A 21,399-nucleotide genomic window follows, 5' to 3' on the forward strand; every position below is an offset into this window, starting at 1 on the left:
TAATACTTTGTGTGAACTGAAGCATTTGTTGTAGATGCCCTTGAAATAGTGTCTGAGGAGAAAAAAGGGAGTCAAAGATTGTATTGCTTTAGTGGCAGGATATAGACCCGTTCCTCTGAAGAGTTTTGGATGTTAATGTGGATTCACCAGGGAATCACAGACCAAATGATGAGCTCTGCAGCAAAGCAGCATCTTAATTGGGTTCCTGTGCCTTCGGAATGAGTTTCCTGTGCTGCCTTTTAATCAGACACGCATCAGCTATGCCCCAATATAGATAATCAGCGGAGATGTTGAGATGCGATATTTACAAGAGGATACAGACGATAGTTCTATCTTGTATTGGTGAGTGGATCTGCTTCAGAAGACCCCAACATCATGCCTGTCTCTCATGGCACGCAAAGCTGAATTTTCAGAATGATGTTATATTTGTGAAGCTTTCAAAGCTGGAATAACACCGCGCTGAGGTGTGTTGTCAGTTCCAGTATTGACTGCCAAAAGCATTCACTGTCCTTCACAGAGAGTTGTGGGGAATTTAGGGGATCGCCAGGGATTCACTTCAGCCGACACTCTGACTGCCGGGCCTCTGAGGTATTTTATACTGTTTTAAGTGGAAATAACATGCAGTTGAATATCTGGACGTGGACTTTATAACATACACAAGGTAGTGTAGGACTAATGCTTTTTAAGGTTTCCATATCTTTGTTCATTCTTTAATTTCAAGCATAGCTAGGTCTGTGGTTTTCAAGTTATGAGAACCCATATTCTTGAGGAAATTTTAAATCTCATGTCTGCTAAATCAAACCTGGCATTTAGACAATACATTCTGGAGCCTATGAAGTTTCTGTTCAGTTGGCTCTCTATATTTGACTTGGAGTGTGATGAGCTTTTTGCATACAAAGATGTTCATGCGCATATATATATATATATATATATATATATATATATATATATATATATATATATATATATATAGATATAGATATAGATATAGATATAGATATAGATATAGATATAGATATATATATATATAGATATATATATAGATATATATATATATATATATAGATATATATATATATATATATATATATATATAGATATATATATATATATATATATAGATGCGCTATATTTTGGTGGCTGAATGCAAGATTTTATGAGTAATGATTCTTTCAAACTGTTTCTGACATTTCTGTCGTGTAACTTTAGCAGACAAGTCGTATGGACAATTTCTCTGTACCTATTTTAGACAAACTAGTTTAAACCTCTTATTCAGCTATTTTTGTGCTCAGCAGGAAGACAAAATTAACATGAGGGTGAGTAGGTTGCAAAAGTGTAGTTTTGGGGTGAATTACTCCTTCATTATCCGAGCAATGTGTTTATCATTTTTAAAGCCATTTTCTCTGTTATGGATTTTTGCAATGTTAATTCAAGTTTAATTTGCCTTTCATTTTAAACAAAACAGTAAGTAGTACACAGTCTTTTTAAATGGAGCTTTTTTTCATTATTTAGCTGAAGCATTGACAAAGTTGAAAGTAAATGGCAAAAAGCTCATTTTACTTTGGGAAAACTTTTTGCAACAATTTGATCCGTTGTTCAGGTTGCAAAATCTGACAAAAGTATTGATTAGCATTCATAAAAAAGAGGTCTTATTATCTAGTCTTAAAGAGAAAAAATCTAAGAACCACTGCCTTGTGTGGAACCAATCAGCTAAAAGTCAGGGCAAATGTATTTTTGTCTTTTTGAAAGAGCATCTCTCTAAACCTGAATGCCTGCAGAGTTGTAAAATTAGCATCGACTAACTGCTAGTTGTTCATGGATTACCAACACTGTGAAACAGAGTGTATCGACCAGCAGGAACAAAAAATATCTAATATTCACTTCACAAATAACAGCAGTCTCGCAAACGAGATGAATTCCTCCAACTGCTCGAACGTGACCTGTAACGTGTGCCTTGCTTGGCTTTGTGCAGTCCTATTGAATCAAACAGTTGAATCCAAGACTTGTCAAAAGATTTGATCACTTTATATGATGAACAGATTTAATCTAGGCTTTTATTTACATCTAAACAATGGTGCACACACATACTTGGAGCACATCACATGAAATAAATGCAGAATGCCAAACATGCATGTGTTAAGCATGAGAGGCAGTGAGCTTTGTTGACACAAGCTTCTGTGTTTACCATATGTGAAGAAGAATTATATTTACATTATGCCTAAATTAAATATTTTCCTTATGTAAAGTGATTGTATTTCTTCAAGACTTGGATTAAAAGTGGATTCATTTATTCAACTTCATGATCTTTTTGAATCTTGGTTACTCAGACAGAAACTGCTCAGGTTTCATTAAAAATACCAGAACTTGTGTTTTGAAGATTAACCAGCGTTTTATTTGTATTGGAACAACTTGATGTTGAGTACTGAGAGAATGTTTATTTTTGTGTGAACTATCTCTTAAATTTCTGACAAGTTCTGTTCGGTTAACTTCAAATTCATATTTGTGGCATGTTCTAGGAGAAAAACAGTTGTACTTGACAAAAGGTGTTATGGTAGTTCTATAACTGTTTTGTTGATTAGGAAACTTTTACATGACAGTTTTGACACGCGCACACACACACATACATAACAATCTTTTGTCCTTCAGGCATCAATTTGCTGCAGGAATGGCTACATCTAAACAATCAACACACCTGCCTCTCAAATCCTCTGGACTGTTAAATTCATTACCCAAACAGCTGTACAGGTTTGCTTTGTCTTTAATCTAGCTGGCTGAGCTGTGTGGAAGGAAATGTCTGAAATAGCTGCTTTGCAATTGCTTTCCAAGTCTGACCAGCATGGGTATCTTGTATACAGTGGCACCAGAGCCCTGGGACCTCTTGCTACCAGGATGTAAAATTAAAATTTATGTGCTTGAATGGATGTTGCCACATGTGAAAAAAACAGTGATATGTGTTCATAACCCCCTTTTCAGCATTATTGCAGCTTTGTAGTTGTACTAGTCGTGGTATGTTGTTCTCTCTTTTGCAATGCATAACTCTTATGCAACTTTATATCTTGCGATTGCAAGTTTATTCGTCATATTTGCTATCTAATTTTATTAGTACGTCTCCCACTGAGGGCCTCACAGAAACATAATCCATCTTTGCTGACCAGATGTCATTATGGAGCTCTTAATGGCAGCAATTGAGACTCCCACAAACAGAATTTGTTACAGAAAGATCTGTTGCGGCTGAAAGCCCAAATACATTTGAACTGAAATATGGTTTTATATTCCAGCTAGAAAATCTGATGATCTGAGATGCAGGCATGAGGGAATCAATGTAACCTCACATGCTGATATCTGAAGACCGTTTTAATGTAGGTTTGCAAAGCCAGTACAGTTTTCTTCCAGAGTTATTCTCTACATGCTTTAACCACGCTGTGAATGAGAAAAGCTGATGTTCTACACGGTTCAGTTTGAATAAAAGTACACTGTGTGATATGTTTACCCTTGCAGTCAGTACTCGTGCACCCACAGGGCACTGAGTACTTTTGGATTTCAAAAAGTGAAAATGATCAGAAACACAGAAAGGGTTTCTCAGAACAGTAAGGTCATATTTCACTTCAAGAGCCGTGCTCGGGCATAACTGCAAGATGAGATTTCAATAAGGTTTGTGTTTCGAGCAAATTTGTCTGAGCAGTTTTTTTCTTATTTATTACTGACTTTGAAGTCAATGGAGCATTTTATGAGTTGGTAAATAATAAAGGTGAATTATTTTTTAATCAGCGTTTACATTCTGTGAGTTACATGGGTGAGTGGATATTGGTCCATGTCTTTTATCATTGTGGTTAGTAAATGTCAAGCCTGTACTGGGATTTCACTGGTCCACTGAAGATGTTAATGCAGGTTTGTAGGTAACCGCTTTCAAGAGGGCATCCGTAGGAAACTGATTTGGTGGTTTTAATATTCAGAGTTGCAAAGGTCAGAAGGCCTGTCAATCAATGAAAAATTGACTTGCATAATATGTTGGTTTTAGTTTAGCCATGGCTACTTTTAGGGTTGGTTAAATGTTTTTGTTAAATGACTTAAATGTAACCCTTCATTTTAAGATGTTACATGTACTACTATAATAACAATTAATTATGCATAATTACATGCAAGTAACCCTAACCCTAACAATATAGTAAGTACATGTATTTAATTAATATTACTCGGTACATAAATGTATAATTACACTGTAACGGGGACACCTTAAAATAATGTAACCTGACTTAATTATTAAAAAAGTCCAAGTTATCCAGAGATTCATTCTGAGAAGAAGAGCTGTCAGTTTAATACTTTAAAAAGAAAAATATTGCAAAAATATGTAATTAACTGTACTTGTTTAAGTACAATTAATCATTAATACTGTAATTAATTGTACTTAACCTAAGTGCAATTAATTACATATCATAATTTTTTTTAAATAATATTATTAATTGTAAATGTTATTGTTGCTGTTATTATAATTATTATTAATTCTAATACTACCACTACTAGTACTGCTAATAATATTAAATAAAATTTGTATTCATTAAACATTGTTAAAGAATTCTAGTATTCAGAGTTAAGCCCCGACTAGAAATAAAATGATCACTTATGTCTGTACCCAATTAGTTATTGCTTTCCCTTTCCAGAATAAATACCTCAAATACTGCTGCATTATTTTTTTCTTTCTCCCTCTTAGCCCCCAGGCGGAGATATTTGTGCATTAGTAACATACTTTCATAACATTTGATGACATTTGAAGATGTGACATTGAAAGTTGGCTGCATGCATGATGAATTCAAAATTAGAATTTCAGCTATTTTAGTCAGCGCACACTTGAGGCTTTGAGATATTTTTGACTGCTTTTCTCGCTAATTTCTTTTGTTAACATGAGGTAATCATGGTTTGTGTCATCTCTTTGCGAAGGGTGAGAAATGAGCGCTTCTCTTTGTTCTGCACACACAGATACATGTGCGTGACTGGCCCATCAATGATCTGGAGCTGTTAGTATATGCGAGGAAAGGTGCTGCTTTCCCTTGCTAAGTGAGCTTTAATCTGCAATGAGGGGACTTTAAAACACTCAGATCCTCACGCAGATCACACTGAAGGTCACAGTGACGCACCAGCTCAGCTTTATGAAGGGCCATAGCGTTCACATTTTCATACATACTATAATACTGGTGAAAGTGGATGTACAGCTGTGGACTGAGAGGGAAAAAAATGAAATAACCCTGTATTTATTCAGTTGGGTTTTCCTTCCATTTTTCTCACTGCCTCCTATCTCTTTTTGTCCTTCCTTCCTTCCTGCTTTTTCTTCCATTTCTTCTTTCTTCATTTTCCTTCCTTTCTTTTTATTTCTTCCTTTTTGTATTTATTCCTCCTTTATCCTTCCTTCCTTTTTTTTATTTCGTCTTTCCATCCTTATTCTTTCTACTTTTCTCCTTCCTTTCTTCTTTTTCTCTTTCCTGTTTTATTTTTCCTCTACCCTACCTTTCTCCCTAATTTGTTCTTCCTCCTTTTAATTTAAATTTTTCTTCCATTTCTTTTATCCTTCCTTCCTTTCTTTTATATTTCTCACTTACTTTGCTTTTTTCTTCCTGCTTTATCCTTCCTTCCGCTTCTTCATTTGTTCATTCATTCTTCTTCCCATCCTTATTCTTTCTTCTCTTCTCCTCCTTCCCTTCTTACTTCATCTTTCCTGTTTCTTTATTCTATCCTACCTTTCATCCATCCTTTCTTCCTTCATTTATTCACTCTTCATTTGTTCTTCCTTCCCCCTCCTTAATTTTTTCTACCTTCATTCTTTCTTTCTTCCTTTTTTTTTTCTTTCATCCTTCCTCCTTGTTCTTCCTTTCTACTACTTTATTCCTTCTTTTCTCCATTCCTTCCTTATTCTTCCGTTTATCTTCATACTTCCTTGCTGCTTTCCTTTTTTTCCCCTCTTGTTTTCATCATTCATTTTCATTTCTTCCCCTGAAGCACTGGTTGGGGTCCCTGTGGGTATCTAGCCATATCCTAACTATATAGGCAATAGGTTTGTTCCCTTGCAGTGCAACCTCATACTGTATCTATGATAATCATAATGATTTTACATCTATAAATGTGCAATGCATTATACAACCATTTAGCATTGTCCTCTGGAGATATATGGCAATATAATAAATGCTGAATATATAGAAGAATGTGTAATAGATGGTGTCTCTCACGAACTGGTCCTTCCTCTCTTTCTGTAGTGTATAAATGTGAGGAGCTCTTCACCAACAACACACATAGGAACCTGGCCATTCAGTTCCACCTGGAGTGCAGTTATACCTGCCTGTCCTACTATGAGTATCGCAGGGCCAAAGAACACCTGCAAACAGCCCGCGATCTGTCAGGAATCGATGTTAACATGACAGGTAAGAAATATAATGTAATGTCAAGAAAAATGATTTGTTCTGTGCAGGTGATTGAAGGAGGGATAAACGGCAATGTGTGACTGAAGTAAATGGAAGATGAAACGAGTGAATTTAAGAAAATATGGATGACCCAGCAGTATTGATGGAATGCATGAATGATTAAATAATCGTCTCTCTCAGGTGCTTTAGGAAAGAGAACTCATTTTCAGGAGAACTTTCTGGCTCAGCTCATCTTAGATGTGAAACGGAAGGACAGTTCACCTGTTCCCAATTCTGAGAGTCCCTCCCTCACACCAACGCCTAAAGAACTCTTACCAAAGGTACATAAAGGGTCTAAAATTAGCTTAATGTCATTTCAATGGCAGGTGCATTGAGAGAAATTATAGACTATTTATTTTATTTGTAATGTTAGTTTTTTTCAGTTTATTGTATTGTATTATAATTTAATAGTTTCTTTGTATTTTGTTTAACTGTATTTGTTCTGTTGCAATAAAATTATTTAGCTGTTGTCACTAGATGAGTATGTGTAATAAGTATAATTTTCTTTATTTTACTTTTCATGCGTCATTTGAATCACTTGCATCACTTACATGAGAGAGGGTTATTTTTACATTTCTACAGTTTTTACTCTCATTTGGCTCTTGAGTAATCATTTTGGCCCCTGGGTACATGAATACCCATCACAGTCCCTGTAGGGGCAAGAACGGTGCAGTACTTATCCCATCCATCAGGGGGCGACATTTGTTCTTGTGCTGACAGCAGACGTGACATTGAGCTGCAGTGAAGGTCGTGAAAAATAAATTTTATGCAGATTTCCATCTGTCCCATTCTTTCCCGTCTTCCTCACGCGGTCTCTCTCCTCTCACCCTGAGGCAGTGCTTTACTTTTATTGCACATTTTTGGACGGCGGTTGAGTTTTATCTGGTGTTTGGCTGATCTGTGCAGTGGCATTGCTCTGTCTGGTGTTATCTGCTTTGGCTGCAAATATGACAAATTGGGGACAGACAAAGATTTTACGGAAAATTCCCGGACCTTATCTCTGTTTCCCCTTAGCTGGCCCCATTTTATGTGTTGTGGCCCTAAAAAGTGCATTAAATCATTTTTTCCAGGATGACTTGAGTTTTTGGATTAAATGTGATAAGATCAGTATTGCTTACAAACTCTGAGCTGATAGCACTCCAGTGGGTCTTGGTTGTCATTTGTCTGCATGTGAAGGCTTTTTAGGTAGAGTGTCTGTGTGTGTGTGAGAGCTGTCAGACTTCATTTCATGGGAATTGAATTTGAATGTCAACAAATTAGATTTTAAATGGGCTAAAGCAGTGGAACATGTTCATTTGCATATGCCCCGCCCTAGCTAATAAGTATCAATGCTGACTATGATTGATTTCTTGATGCATGAGCTAGCATTATTTTCTCATTTGAGGTAATATTTCAGGAAATAACCCTTCAAAAGGGATTAAAGAGCTAAATGCATGTTTTATGACACTATAATAAAGTAAAGTTCGTGTCATGTTGCCATAACTGAAAAAATTATGTTTGAATTGTTTACTGTCTCCTTTTTCTCTTATCTAAACTGTTCTGTGTTTGTCATACACTTTTTAAGGTCTTTTTGGGATCTGCTGTGGTTCTCATGCCTCTGTGTGTGTTTATAGGATCATCAGTTGAGTGATGATACAGTCCTGAACCAGATTAACCTGGCAGAGCCATCTGAACATGAACTTCCGGACCTCAGTGCTGAGGAACAGAACCTTATACTGGCCACATGGTGAGTGTCTCAGTCGATATGGATATGTCCTGTTTCTGTGGTGGCTGTAGTAACAGGATGGGAACTAGTACCTAGGTACTCTGAAATAACAACAGTGAAGAGCAGTAATTGTGCCTTGACTTTTTTTTTTTTTTTTTTTTTTACTTCAGAACATTCCATACAGATCGAAAAGCAGTAATGATTATACACAAATACACAAAAGTGGCCTCTTCATTTTTTTTTATTCGTGATTGCTTGCCACTGGGTTTTTGGTAGTATGTTACAGCCCAATTTACCAGACAGCAGTTTGTATTAATATTGTTCATGGTGACTTTTACTCGGATGCGTCATCATCAGCACTCAATACTAAGACATTTTTCTTTTCAAATGATGGTAGACTGTGTGTAACACAATGATAAAAGAAAGAATTTTTCCAATTAAATCTATTTAAAAAAAAAAAAAAAAATATATATATATATATATATATATATATATATACATATATACATATATACATATACACATATATACATATACACATATATATATATATACATATATATACATATACACATATATACGTGTTTAATATTTAGGTTTTGGTATTTGAGTAAAGTTTTTATTTTTATTTATTTTTTAACTATTTTAAGTCTCATCTTAAAATACAATTCTAATGTTGTGCAACAATGCAAAAGCTGTGAGACCTGATGCAATGGCCAAATATGTTCATTGTATAGATGTTTACATAGACCAACGGTTAAAAAAACCAGATCAAAATGGTGCAAAAATTCCCAACCCCCAATTACTCAAGTAGACATCACTAAATTAAACTAATAACTGTAAAACTGTGTGCTGAACATTTTAAATATTTAAATCACCATTCCTGTTTTATTAAAACAGTATTTTAAGTTTATTTTAATTGAATCCACATATGAATTTGTGAGGAGCAAGGATGTTGCTGTGAAGGTAAAAGTTTCACTTTAATAGAAGTTTTAAATCTTGCAGAGGAATCGCATATACTGCCACTGTCAACAGTTAAATTAAACACACATCCCTTTTTTGCCACGAGTGTGTATTTGTATATGTCTCTTGGTTTGTGACACTTTATTATAGACTGTTTTAAGAGTGCTTGTGCATGTGAGATTGAACATCCTTATGAAAATCAGGTTGTCAAAGCCCAAGCCAAACCATTTTACGAGTATGACTTCAACAGGTCTTCTGGCTGAATTGTGCTTAAAAATTCATAGACCCAAAAATCCAAGGAAAAATTGTCTCCTCTTTGTCTCCTCATCCTTGAGATTAGTTTTAGTAGCTGTAGTATTTTAGCTCCTGACTTTTAAAGCCGCAGCTCGACATTAATCATGTTGGGGATGTGTAAATCATTGTTATTGCTGAGAGACTTGTTTTATCTTAGTAACTTTGAAGTGCTGTGTCAGGCCTTCGTCTTGCAGAATATGTTTTTTGTGCCCAAGTGCACTTTGATAGCGGTCTTCTCCATCCTGAATAAAAAAGCGGATGGTCATCCACCCCCATCTCATCCCCGGGAGGAGGTGCGGGGTTCTCCTACACTGCTCTCTAATTAGCTTTGTACCAGCCTGTGTGCCCTGTTTGTTGTAGAAAGGTCGTCATCCTGCCCGACTGGCTGCTAGGAGACAAATTGCAGGCGTGGAATAATTAGCAGGGTGTAATTATGCAGACCAGGGACCTTAATTGGGCTGCGTGATGGTTGAAGGTGAATTATGGGCCGTCATTGGTGCAGTCGAGTAAAACCGCACATACGGTTTAACTGCATTCTATTGGAATGCGAACAGCCTGCCGTACATTTATTATACCAGGCTAACGTAAAGAACTCTGACTCAAATGAAAAATTCAGACAGTTACAACTTGAGGAAAGTAGCTGAAGTTACCTAGAATATTGAGTTATGGTTATAATAGGATTAAATAATTGAACTGCTGAGTGAGGGTTGATGTGCAAGCTCATATTTTATCCTTTTGACTTTCTGTGACAACTTTGTTTTAATGCCTCTACTGGAATAGAACGGGTGAATTTCATGAAATACAGGGGTCGTATTTCAACCCAAATGCAAAAAAAATAGGAAGCCTATGTTTAAGATCTGTCTTTCTATCTTGGTACTTAGTTGAACTTCGTTTAATTAATGAACCACAAATTACTGGGAGAATCTTCAAAGTAATGAGACTTTTATGCATTACACTAATGTGTAATTATGCAAATAAATCATAATGGAAGGATTATTTCGTAGTTTTTATTTATGAAATATGTCTCAATTCTTAAGTGTTTAAAAAGTTGAAAGAATAATGGACGAGGCACAAGCTCTTGCATGCACTGGGATTTTTTTAATGATCACTTTTTGTTTTCTTGTGAACTAAAAGAAACCTGTGCTTCATTTATGTGCTGATTTTTTTTTTTTTTAGATTGACCATGGTTTGTTGTTTTACAGCATAGACTTTCAGAAGAATAATCCAGTTCACAAGCTAAATGATGAGGAGCTCCTGGCCTTCACGACGGTAAGATGCACGTTTTTCTGTCTTTCTCTCACTGCCACCGTGCAGTTGACACATCTCTTATCAGTATACGCAGTTGTATTTTCAGTCTGACAGATGGGGTGCATGTAAACAGGTCTCTCGTTTGGTGACAGTTTTGTGCCTAGAATGTGTGTTTACACTAACACAAACAAACCAATGAAATGGTCTGTCGCTTCTGTTGCTCTGCTAGGAACGTATAACATTAATGAGGTGTCATGACCTTGTCATTTAAGCTGCACTGGTCAAATCTAGCACATAAGTTTACATAGGCCTGGTGAATTTAGTTTCGTAAGTTTGTCAATGCTGTTTTTATTTACAATTCCAGTGTTCGTTCATTCAAATTTGTGGCTTGGGTCGAAGCAACTAATTGACTGTTTGTGGTCCTTTGCAATAATTTGCATGAGTCTATGGTTTGCTCCAAGTCCTGTAAATTCTTTAGTTCTCTGCACATTTGTAATAGCCCCCAGACTTTTGAAACGTTTGAACAATCTGGACAATTGAGGTGCCCGTACATAACAAAGCTGTGAGAGTCATTGATTTGTGAAGAGACAATACAAAATATTAAGAACTAAGAGCCATAATTTAACCAAAGACCCAAATTTAAGTAGTTATATTGTAGAATATATGTAAAAACCATATTTATTATTATTATTATTATTATTTTTAATTTTTTTTCTAGGCAAAAAAGAAAACAAAAATGCCAAACACATTCTGCAGGCATATGTAAATGTATGAGCTCAGTTGTATAAGTCTTTTTGACATCTGTATGCTGTTGAAGATTTGACTTCCAGACTTTGTAATGTCAGAAAGTATGAGATTTGTTATTTTGACACGTCTTTATATTTTTACATGTAGCAGTTTTTGACAGCTTGGGTGAGAATGATAGACAGATTGAAAACTGCCCATTTCCTTTCAGCTCATTCACTCAAAACTCGCATTACAGAAGAGTGAAAAACCATCGGAAACCTAAACGTTTGGTCAGTTACGAGGAGAGCAGAACTCACTCACAGAAATTGAGCTAATGAAGACGCTTCTCTGCCAGCAGGCCATAGTGTCTTCCTCGATAATCTTTAAGCCACTTCCTGTTAATTTAATTAGTTCAATGTTTCAGCCACAGACATACAATTTGGAAAGTTACCCTGAGGGTCACTTCTTTTAATCTGTAGTAAGCATCCCACCATTAAGATGTGGAAACAACGATGTGGTTATTCTTATTGCAAACACACTCAACTCAAGCACTGCATATGTTCTGCTTAATCGATGTGTACCGCAAATGAAACCCTGCGGAGGAGACGCGCCTGTAAGAACAGTCACGTGCTCAACGCGACACTGTCTACATCTGCTGTGAACATCATTTTTAACCAGCAGCAAATTAGCATACAAAGAGTTTCTAAATCAGCAACCTGTGCCCACCAACAGCCTCAATTATTTATAGTCTGGTATTGCTGAGGACAGTTGTGTGTGATTTTATATGCATTTACAAATGTCTCTGACAGCAAAATCAACCACTTCACAATCACAGTTGTGCCTCTCGCTCGATTGTGGAGATGCCATGTTAAAGCGCTTGTATTCTAAACTCACATTCTGTCTTATTTATGTAGCGAGAAAAAAGGTTGTGCCTTGTCAAAGGGTGAGCTAAGTCAATGCTTAATATGTGACAAGTTAAATATGAACATGAATGAGAAACAACTATTCACTAATGCATTTTTCCATTCCCAAGTCTTATTTAACTGAACATTTTTGCATTTTCTTTAACTGACCTGGAAAATGTTTAATATTCGGACTTGCAGTGAAATTTATTTTTATTATTTAAATTCCATTTGTAATAGCATATACTGTATATAATTTTAATATAAATTATGTTTTGTGCATTTTAGCATTTATATAAATGTTAATATTAAAACAACGGAACATGTTTATATAAATACCAAAAAAAAGATAATTATTCATAATTATTATCATTAAATGTATTTAATCACTATTATTATTATATTTAATGTGTGTAGTAATTTCATTACCATGGTAGGTTATCTGTAAACCATTGTATTCCACTTTTCTTTTCTTTTTTTCTTGGTACCTTACATGCTGTATTTACTCACAAACAAGCATACATACACACACTCTGGTTGAATCTGAATTCTCCTGTTCCTTCAGCTGCTTGTAACTGTGGCTGATGCTGTTTAATAGTTCTTTAGCTCATTTTCAGGGGTGATGTTTCAGCTTGTCGTCCTCCTATGTTGTTTTCTTCTTTTCTAATTTATACTTGGGTTACTGCCCTACCCATCTTCACAGACTCCGAATCTATTTGCATTCATTAGAAGTTGCCTTTCTCCGGCTCTCGGAGGACCTCGGCTGCTCCGCCTTGCCTCGCTGTTCAAAGCTTGATATCTTTATTTGTACGAGCAATGAAGTGAGTCCTCTGCTCTTGTACGTTCGGCTGTGTGCACTTCTCTCTAAAACTCTCCCACGTCTTGGAATGAGGTCAGTTCTTTTCAAGTGTTTCTGTGTTATGGCCAATTGCAATTTTCCCTGAAGTATTAAGTGACTTTCCCAGACAACTTTAACCTTGAGAGGACATGTTCCGACGCTTTGACAAATACCCACACCTGTTCTCATGGCTGTAGCGCTGAGATGTTGGTGGTCTCTCCTTGAAATTAATCCCTCCTAATCAACACCTTTTAAGATCACAGATTGTTGAGGAGCCCAATTAGGTGTGGTACTGTGAAATGTGGGTTTGACTGTGGAAGGTTTGACTGTCTGACAGCTTTTGGCAAACAATTCAAAGCCAACTCGAATGTGTCAACACCCACACCAGAGACGTCACCACAAGTCATCAGATATGCCAATCTCAGGTTTGCTTAAGGTACGAGGCTCTGACGGACAGGGCAAAGCAGTGTGATGGATTGGAAATGAGCAGTAAAAAGGGAAAGAAAAGGAAAAATGTGTCTCCAGAGTCTGACCCAGAGGTTTGCATCATATTCGGCAAAAGCTGTTAGAGTCAGGTCCCTCTGGAAAAATAATCTACACTTCGAGCAAAGAGTTCAAACAGCAGTTTCCTGTGCCTGATGGAGCTCTGCTTTCTGCATGAACTCTAGAGTCCATATTTTAAGCAGGTTGGAAACAAAATTAATGGGGTAGAATAGGCCTATGAGTCAGTTTGGGATGAGGACATCCTCTGCCTCTGGACATAATTCAATAGAAATCACTGTACTCACTGTAGTTGATGAATTTGTGCTCATAAACACTAGAAAGAGATGAAATGATTATTTGGGTGGTTATGGTTGGGAAAATTGAATCATTTCAATGCTGTACGTAATACTTGCCTCATCAGAAAGGCTAGCATTGTTAATGAAAAACTATTATGAAGACAATATATTTCACCCACTTATATATATATATATATATATATATACAGTCATGGCCAAAAATATTGGCACCCTTGGTAAATCTGATCAAAGAAGGCTGTGAAAATTAAAATGGGGGAAATATCATTATGAAATGTTTTTCTCAAATACACGTTGGACACAATTATTGGCACCCCTAGAAATTCTTATGAGTAACATATCTCTGAAGTATATTCCCATTCATATTCACAATTTTGAGCACTCCAGGGTGATTACAAACATGAAATTATCCAGCCATGACTTCCTGTTTCACAGAAATATAAATAGGAGGGTTTGAGTGGCTAAAGACTCTCCAAGGACCACAGCTGGGGAATATAGTTGAGTCTCAGGGTCAGAAAACCTTTAAAAAAAAAAAAAAAAAATTGTCAAACAGTACCTACATCACCACATGTTGTTTGGGAGGACTTCAAGAAAAATTCTCCTCGCACATCCAAAAACAAACTCCAGCATATTCAGTTATCAGACACGACTGGAACTTCAAATGGGACTGGCTTCTATGGTCAGATTAAACTAAAAAATGAGCTTTTTAGCAGCAAACACTCAAGATGGGTTTGGTGAACACGGGGATAAAAAGTACCCCATGTGTACAATGAAATATACTGCTGTATTTTTGATGATGTGGTTTGATACTGCTATTTTTCTGCTGGAGGTCCTGGACATCTTGTTTAGACACATGGCATCATGGATTCGATCAAATACCAACAGATAAAAAAATCAATAAGTGACTGATTCTGTTAGAAATCTTATAATGGGCCATGTTTGGATCTTCCAACCATACAATAATCCAAACACAAACCTCAAAAACAACACAAAAATGGGTCACTGAGCACAAAACCAAGCTTCTGCTGGCCATTCCAGTCCTCTGACCTGAACCCTGTAGAAAATCAATGGGTGAACTGAAGAGGAGAAGCACCAACATGGAGCTGGGAATCTAAAGGGTCTGGAGTGATTCTGGATGAAGGAATGGTCTCTGATCTCTTGTCAGGTGTTCTCTAACTTCATCAGGCATTATAGGAGAAAATTTAGAGCTGTTAAACTGGCAAATGGAGGTTTCAAAAAGTATTGAATAAAAGGGTGCCTTTAATTGTGGCCAATGTGCATTAGAGAAAAACATTTATTTCATAATATTTCTTTTAAATTCTTATTATCCAATGAAAGGTTAGATTTTTGTGAATTTAAATAAAAGATCAAAAGGATTAACAATGCAGATTAATTTTCACAGCCGCCTTTGATCATATTTACCAAGGGTGCCGATATTTTTGGCCATGACTGTATATCTGTGTGTGTGTGTGTGTGTGTATATATAGAATTTATATAAATATTGATGATAAACTGTAACATTTGTATTATTATATTTGTCATTTTTAAAATACAAAAGGAAGGTCTTTGTCATTTCTTTCCCAATTTTGGTCTGTTTCAGATGGTTTGAATTTATTTTCCAAAGCCTGATTTATTTATCTCCCCCCCCCCCCACATAGTTGTATTCTATCAAAACAAATTGTTCGTTTAGACAAGAAGCAATCATCTAATTTACGTGTAAAACAAACAAATCACAGTTTATTTGTTGCATTTTCACCCAATTGTTTGACATCATAGGAAGATGGGACAATCTGTGGTGCGGTTACAGGATATGAAGACTAAAACTGATATTTAAACTGTAAGTGTCACTTTCATAGGAATGATAGATGGGTTGACAGACCTGATTGTGATTGGGTTTAGCTCATGAATATCAATTAGACTATGGTTAAGTTAAAAGGTTAAAAGTACTGCGATTTTCAGAGCTATAATAACTTTGTTCATTAGTAGTCTGGTGTGTGCCAGGCTCTTTCTTTTCCATATTCTGTGCTGTTAAACTCTCTCCTGAATGTCGTTTCTGGATGTTTCATTTTACTGAGCTTTAAAATGCATGAGCTATACAGTGTTTCCTATTTAACCTGCCTTATAGCACTCAAGCCATCCAAGAATAACCAGTGAGATGGAGCGTAACGAGGGGTGGAGACTATCATTTATATGTCAGGATTATTTATTTTCTTCATCCTCAAAATGAAGTCTTTTCAGGGAAGGCAGGGAAAGGGACGTATTCGTGGCTGAGTTAGCACTTCTGTACGAACAGCAGGGAATACTTTCATAGCCCAGGCGTTTAACGCTGCAAATTCTCTTTCCTCTCATTTAATCATTTCTTGTGAAGGGTGGGAGGATGATAAAAATGTGTGCTGTCAGAAAAAAATACATCGACGTACACACCCTCAAAGGATGGGGATGTTCTTTTTGTGTTTGCGGTTATGTGTGTGTATTTCAGAGAGCTCATTGACTTAACTCATTGCACAAATGTCCTGTCGCCCAATGGATGACTTCTGGTGGTGAATTCCTCTGGTTTTTATGATCAAGAGTTATCGATTGACCTCAAATAAGTGAATAAATGATTGTATTGAATGAAACGTTCCTATCATTGTCACGTGAAGTAAATCATTTAGGACTTACACTGAACAAAATTATAAACGCAACACTTGTTTTTGCCCCCATTTTTCATGAGCTGAACAAATCTGTCTAAATCTGTGTTAGTGAGCACTTCTCCTTTGCTGAGATACTCCATCCACCTCACAGGTGTGGCATATCAAGATGCTGATTAGACAGCATGATTATTGCACAGGTGTGCCTTAGGCAGGCCACAATAAAAGGCCACTCTAAAATGTGCAGTTTTACTGTATTGGGGGGTCCGGGGGGTCCGAAAACCAGTCAGTATCTGGTGTGACCACCATTTGCTTCACGCAGTGCAACACATCTAATCATGTCTAATCAGCATATTGATGCCACACCTGTGAGGTGGATGGATTATCTCGGCAAAGAAGTGCTCATTAACACAGATTTAAACAGATTTGTGAACAATATTTGAGAGAAATGGGCTTTTTGTGTACATTGAAAAAATCTTATATCTTTGAGTTCTGCTCATGAAAAATGGGGGTAAAAACAAAAGTGTTGCGTTTATAATTTTGTTATAAATTATGTCATTGCACATTTGCATTACCAGGATCTGTTGGACATCAGTAGGCATTAGCTACAACATACACTGACTCTAGTGCTCCTAGAAATCAATCCAATACCACGTTTGGCTGCTTTCCCAGATGCATATTAAGCCCAGTGTAGGATTACACTGTTAATTGGCAAATCAGGTTTGAAAAACCTTGTTTAGTTGACAGTATGTCCAGGGAAGCTAGCTCTTTAGATGATGAGGTTGTTGAGATACTATTACACATTGCAGGTCAATAAAGCATTTGTGTATGTGTTCAGTCCCATTTTTAGCCATTTTTATAAAGGAGTTTGCTTCTGCTGAATTATTTCTCTTCTTGATCCTTCCTGTAAACCGCAGGTCTTGGCCATGGGAAGAGTAACATCATTCGCATTAAAATCCCCCTTGTAAGTGCCAAACCTGCTTCGGTTTCAAAGAGCTCCTCATCTGAGATGAATCATATGGGTTTTGAGGCTGTTCTGGTCTGATCTCTTTGGTTTGTGATGTCATGGGTGGTAGCATCCGTTAAAATGGAACCCAGCAGTTGGCAAAACCACCTGGGCGGTTTGTTCTTCCTCTATCTGTCAGCGCTTTCCCGATGTTTTGGCCACCGGGCCATATGCGGTCACCTCCAGGGTGTGGCGTTTGAGCTTGTGTCAGCGGTTTAGTTTCCAATGATCGTTGAACCCCCATTAGGGATCTCGATCCCTCCTACACCAGGTCAATGTAGAGATGGCGTTATGGATGTAATGTGAGCTTGTGTTTGTTTGGTTGGATTGGGTCGTTTCCTCGCTGTTACCCATGAGGCCGATGCTCGTGTTGATCTCACCGATGATCTCTGGCCAAGGGCAGTGCACTATTGGCTGCATTGTGTGCCTAAATCCAGTGCAGCCGAGTGTGAACGCATTGACTCCTCCATGGCAGTGTGTCCTGTCAGATCTAAGGTGAACACCTGCAGTTTAACTCATAAATCTTTTGTTCACTGAGATGGGCGTCTTCATTGGGAAATGGCAGGTCTGCGCATCTTGAGAGTATTTCTGTCAACGGTGGCTAATTTGAGCTTGGGTATGGAATGGTCGTGTCGCCTGATGTTCATGTCTTTTTTTTTTATTTTTTTTTTTTATAAAGTTTCTTAAACTTTGGGCACTTATGTCTCAGGGGTTGATTTTTAGTAATAGCAACAAGGTTCAGCTTTTTTGTAATAGGATGACCTCTTTTTTTTTTTTTTTTTTTTTTTTTTTTTAAACCATGCCTTCATTCAGTTTTGGTACTATATAAATGGATATAGATTTTAAGTCTTGTCCCAGTCCCATATTTCTTAAAATGTGAATAATATTAAATGATTTCAATGTTTGTGTGAATATGGTTTATTTTAATATTTATAAACACAATTTTATTTTTCAGTTTCTTTTATTTACCTTTAAAAATTTCTTATTTAAAGTTGGTGTACTTATAAAGAAAACCGAAATCTGTAGATATTACTTATTTTTGAGCATATATTTGCTGTTCATAATTTCAAAGCAGTCTAGCTGCCATTTTGTGAAAGTATACAACAAAATATTGAAAATGTTTAATTGTGTGTATTTAGGATGCATAAAATGTTAGGTGTGGAATTGGCATTAAAATAGTGGTATAGACCGTTTCGTTAAATCGTAATAAAAAATTTAAAGATGTCAAAGAAATGACACTGGTGCGATTTTATTTTTTATTGAGCAAAGATGCATTAAACTGATCAAAAGTTAAATTAAACTTTTACTTTTTACCAAAAACTTTTTTTTTTAACTTCCTTTTAATCAAAGAATCCTTAATTATATCAGGTTTTCACAAAACTGCTTTTCAACATTTATAATAAGAGATGTTTCTTGAGCATCAAAGCAGCATACAATAATGATTTCTGAAGGATTATTTGATACTGAAAACTGGAGTAATTTCTGCTGGGTTTTTTTCCCTGCATGTTTACAGGGTTAAAAGTGTCAGTAGTTGATTTAAAAAAATAAAAAAAACACCCTTTGACAGGTTTGAGTTGGAATCAAATTTTTCCTAGTTGCCTAATTCTTGCTGAGGGTTCATCTTTACTGTTTCTGTCAAAACGAGAGAGCATCTGGTTTTCACCCGCTGTGTTCAGAGAGCATGTTGATGTCAGCTTAGTGCTTTGTAAAACATGCAAACCACAGTTGATATTTTATGTGGAACGGAGGCAGATTTAAAACATTCATGTGCAACTTTCAGTTCCAGCGGGCTGTATATTTGTATAACGCTCCAAAAGTAGTTAATGTGGTTTGAATGAGAAGATGCCTTACAGTCCGGGCAGGATCAGCTGAAGTATTATGAAAAACATTACCTAGATCTATGGGTGACTTTCCTCTACTGACCTTTCAGATTTAAGGGTTTGAGGATTAGACGTTAATGAGACGTTTCCTCATTCAGTGTTGAAATATGCACCTGACTCGGATCTAATTTGTTTTCTCTCCCTCGTCATGTCTCTGTGCAGTGAGTTTATGAGAAGATGGGGCTGCGTTGTTAGGGAAGTGATGTTTATTTTGCCCCACCGACAGCCCTTTTTTTTTTTTTTTTTTTTTTTTTTTCAAAAAAGTACAATCCATGTGATCTGGGCTTGTCCTTGTGTCTTCCTGAAGGTCAAAAGACCAGTTATGACGATATAGTGAGAGAACAAACAAGCCCTTTCCTTCCACTTTAGAGATATACTTAATTCTCCGTGACTGATTGATTGTACCCGAAGCTCAGTTTAATTTCACACCTGTGTTCCTATAGCCCTTGTTTTTCTCTTAGACAACAAAATAGATGTTACCATCAGTTCGTTGAGGTGATTTGCCACCAGTCTTTCCATCTTCTGTTGACCTGCAGTCTGCTGTTGCTGGTCTCCACTGGCTGGTTGTGTGTGCAGGCATCTTTCCAGTCTACATGTGGATCCAGGAGTCTGCAGGCTGGTTAGATGGTTGTCACGTACCCAGCAAACATCACAGAGTTGTGTTGTCTGCTTTTTATCTTTAAGAATTGAATAATTTAGTGATATTGCATGAATTGAAGTACATTTACATTTGCCAGATGGTTTTATCAAAAGCGACATGCGTTGCGTTAAAGGTAAACATTTTATCACTTCATGCATTTCCTGGGAATCGAACCCATGAACTTGATAGTGCCGTGATCTGCTGTTTGAGCTACAAAAATACAGCTATTTTAAATCGTTTTATTTTATGCAGTATTTTTTTTTATTTTTGGGGCGTGGAATGTCTGCAATCTATCAGTGCATGTCGCAGTAATTATTTTTGTTGCAAACTCAACCCCAAAAAGTTTTGTTTTTTGTTTTTTTGGATAATCTGCTGTGAATGTAAAAGAAAGGGAACAGATTCAAATACAGTCCACTTTGTGACATTGAAGAACTACCAAAGACACTTTTGTTATAAGTCATAAGCTAAAATTTAATTTTATACGCGCACACTCTCAACAGTAATCTGACATTGATTTGTTTGATGAATCCCAGAGAAATGACTCTTACTTCCCAGATCTTTGCTTGTTGGGTGTGTCATCTGTTATATGTCACCTGACAAGCAATTTCAAATATTTGTAAATCTGAAACCATCCAGAAGATCATAAATATTTTGTTTTTTTAACAAAATGCAGAGCATCCCTCTAGTTTGGAGTCAAGAGATTTATAATACACTTGCCAGCAAAGAATTGAAGTGCTAAATTGTAATATTTTAGTAATTATTTGAGTCTAATTTACAGTTTGTTCTTTGCGTAACTAATTGAATATAACTCATACAATTTGATTTATATTTAATTGATTTCGGTTTATTTCTTAATCTTTATTATATTTAAATTATATTAGAACTAAAATAAATATGTGACCCTGGACCACAAAACCAGTCATAAGTGTCAATTTTTTCAAATTGAATAAATAAGCTTTCCATTGATTGTATGGTTTGTTAGGAAATGGACAACTATTTGAAAATCTGGAATCTGAGGGTGCAAAAAAATCAAAATACTAAGAAAATCACATTTTAAAGTTGTCTAAATGAAGTTCAGTTGTCTAAATGAAGCTATGCACATTACTGATCAAAAATTAAGTTTTGATATTTACGGTAGGGAATTCACTAAATATCTTCATGGACCATGATCTTTACTTAATATCCTAATGATTTTTGGCATAAAAGAAAAATGGATAATTTTGACCCATACAATGTATTTTTGGCTATTGCTACAAATATACCCCAGCGACTTAACCCCTTAACTGTCACTCACGGTTTTGAACACAGACATGATAGTGCACTA

At 36.3% G+C, this 21,399-nt stretch overlaps 1 protein-coding gene across 1 annotated transcript in view; it reads left to right on the forward strand.

The window, feature by feature from the left end:
- ttc27 (tetratricopeptide repeat domain 27) overlaps window positions 1-21,399 on the forward strand; it is a 96,340-nt gene that overhangs the window by 20,577 nt on the left and 54,364 nt on the right. Inside the window, exons 7-10 of the mRNA XM_058748727.1 lie at window positions 6,243-6,407; window positions 6,588-6,727; window positions 8,060-8,172; window positions 10,611-10,677. Of these exons, the coding sequence (XP_058604710.1) occupies window positions 6,243-6,407; window positions 6,588-6,727; window positions 8,060-8,172; window positions 10,611-10,677 (485 nt within the window). The remainder of the gene's footprint in view (window positions 1-6,242; window positions 6,408-6,587; window positions 6,728-8,059; window positions 8,173-10,610; window positions 10,678-21,399) is intronic.

Source organism: Onychostoma macrolepis, chromosome 17 (assembly GCF_012432095.1).
Source record: "Onychostoma macrolepis isolate SWU-2019 chromosome 17, ASM1243209v1, whole genome shotgun sequence".
NCBI lineage: Eukaryota > Metazoa > Chordata > Actinopteri > Cypriniformes > Cyprinidae > Onychostoma > Onychostoma macrolepis.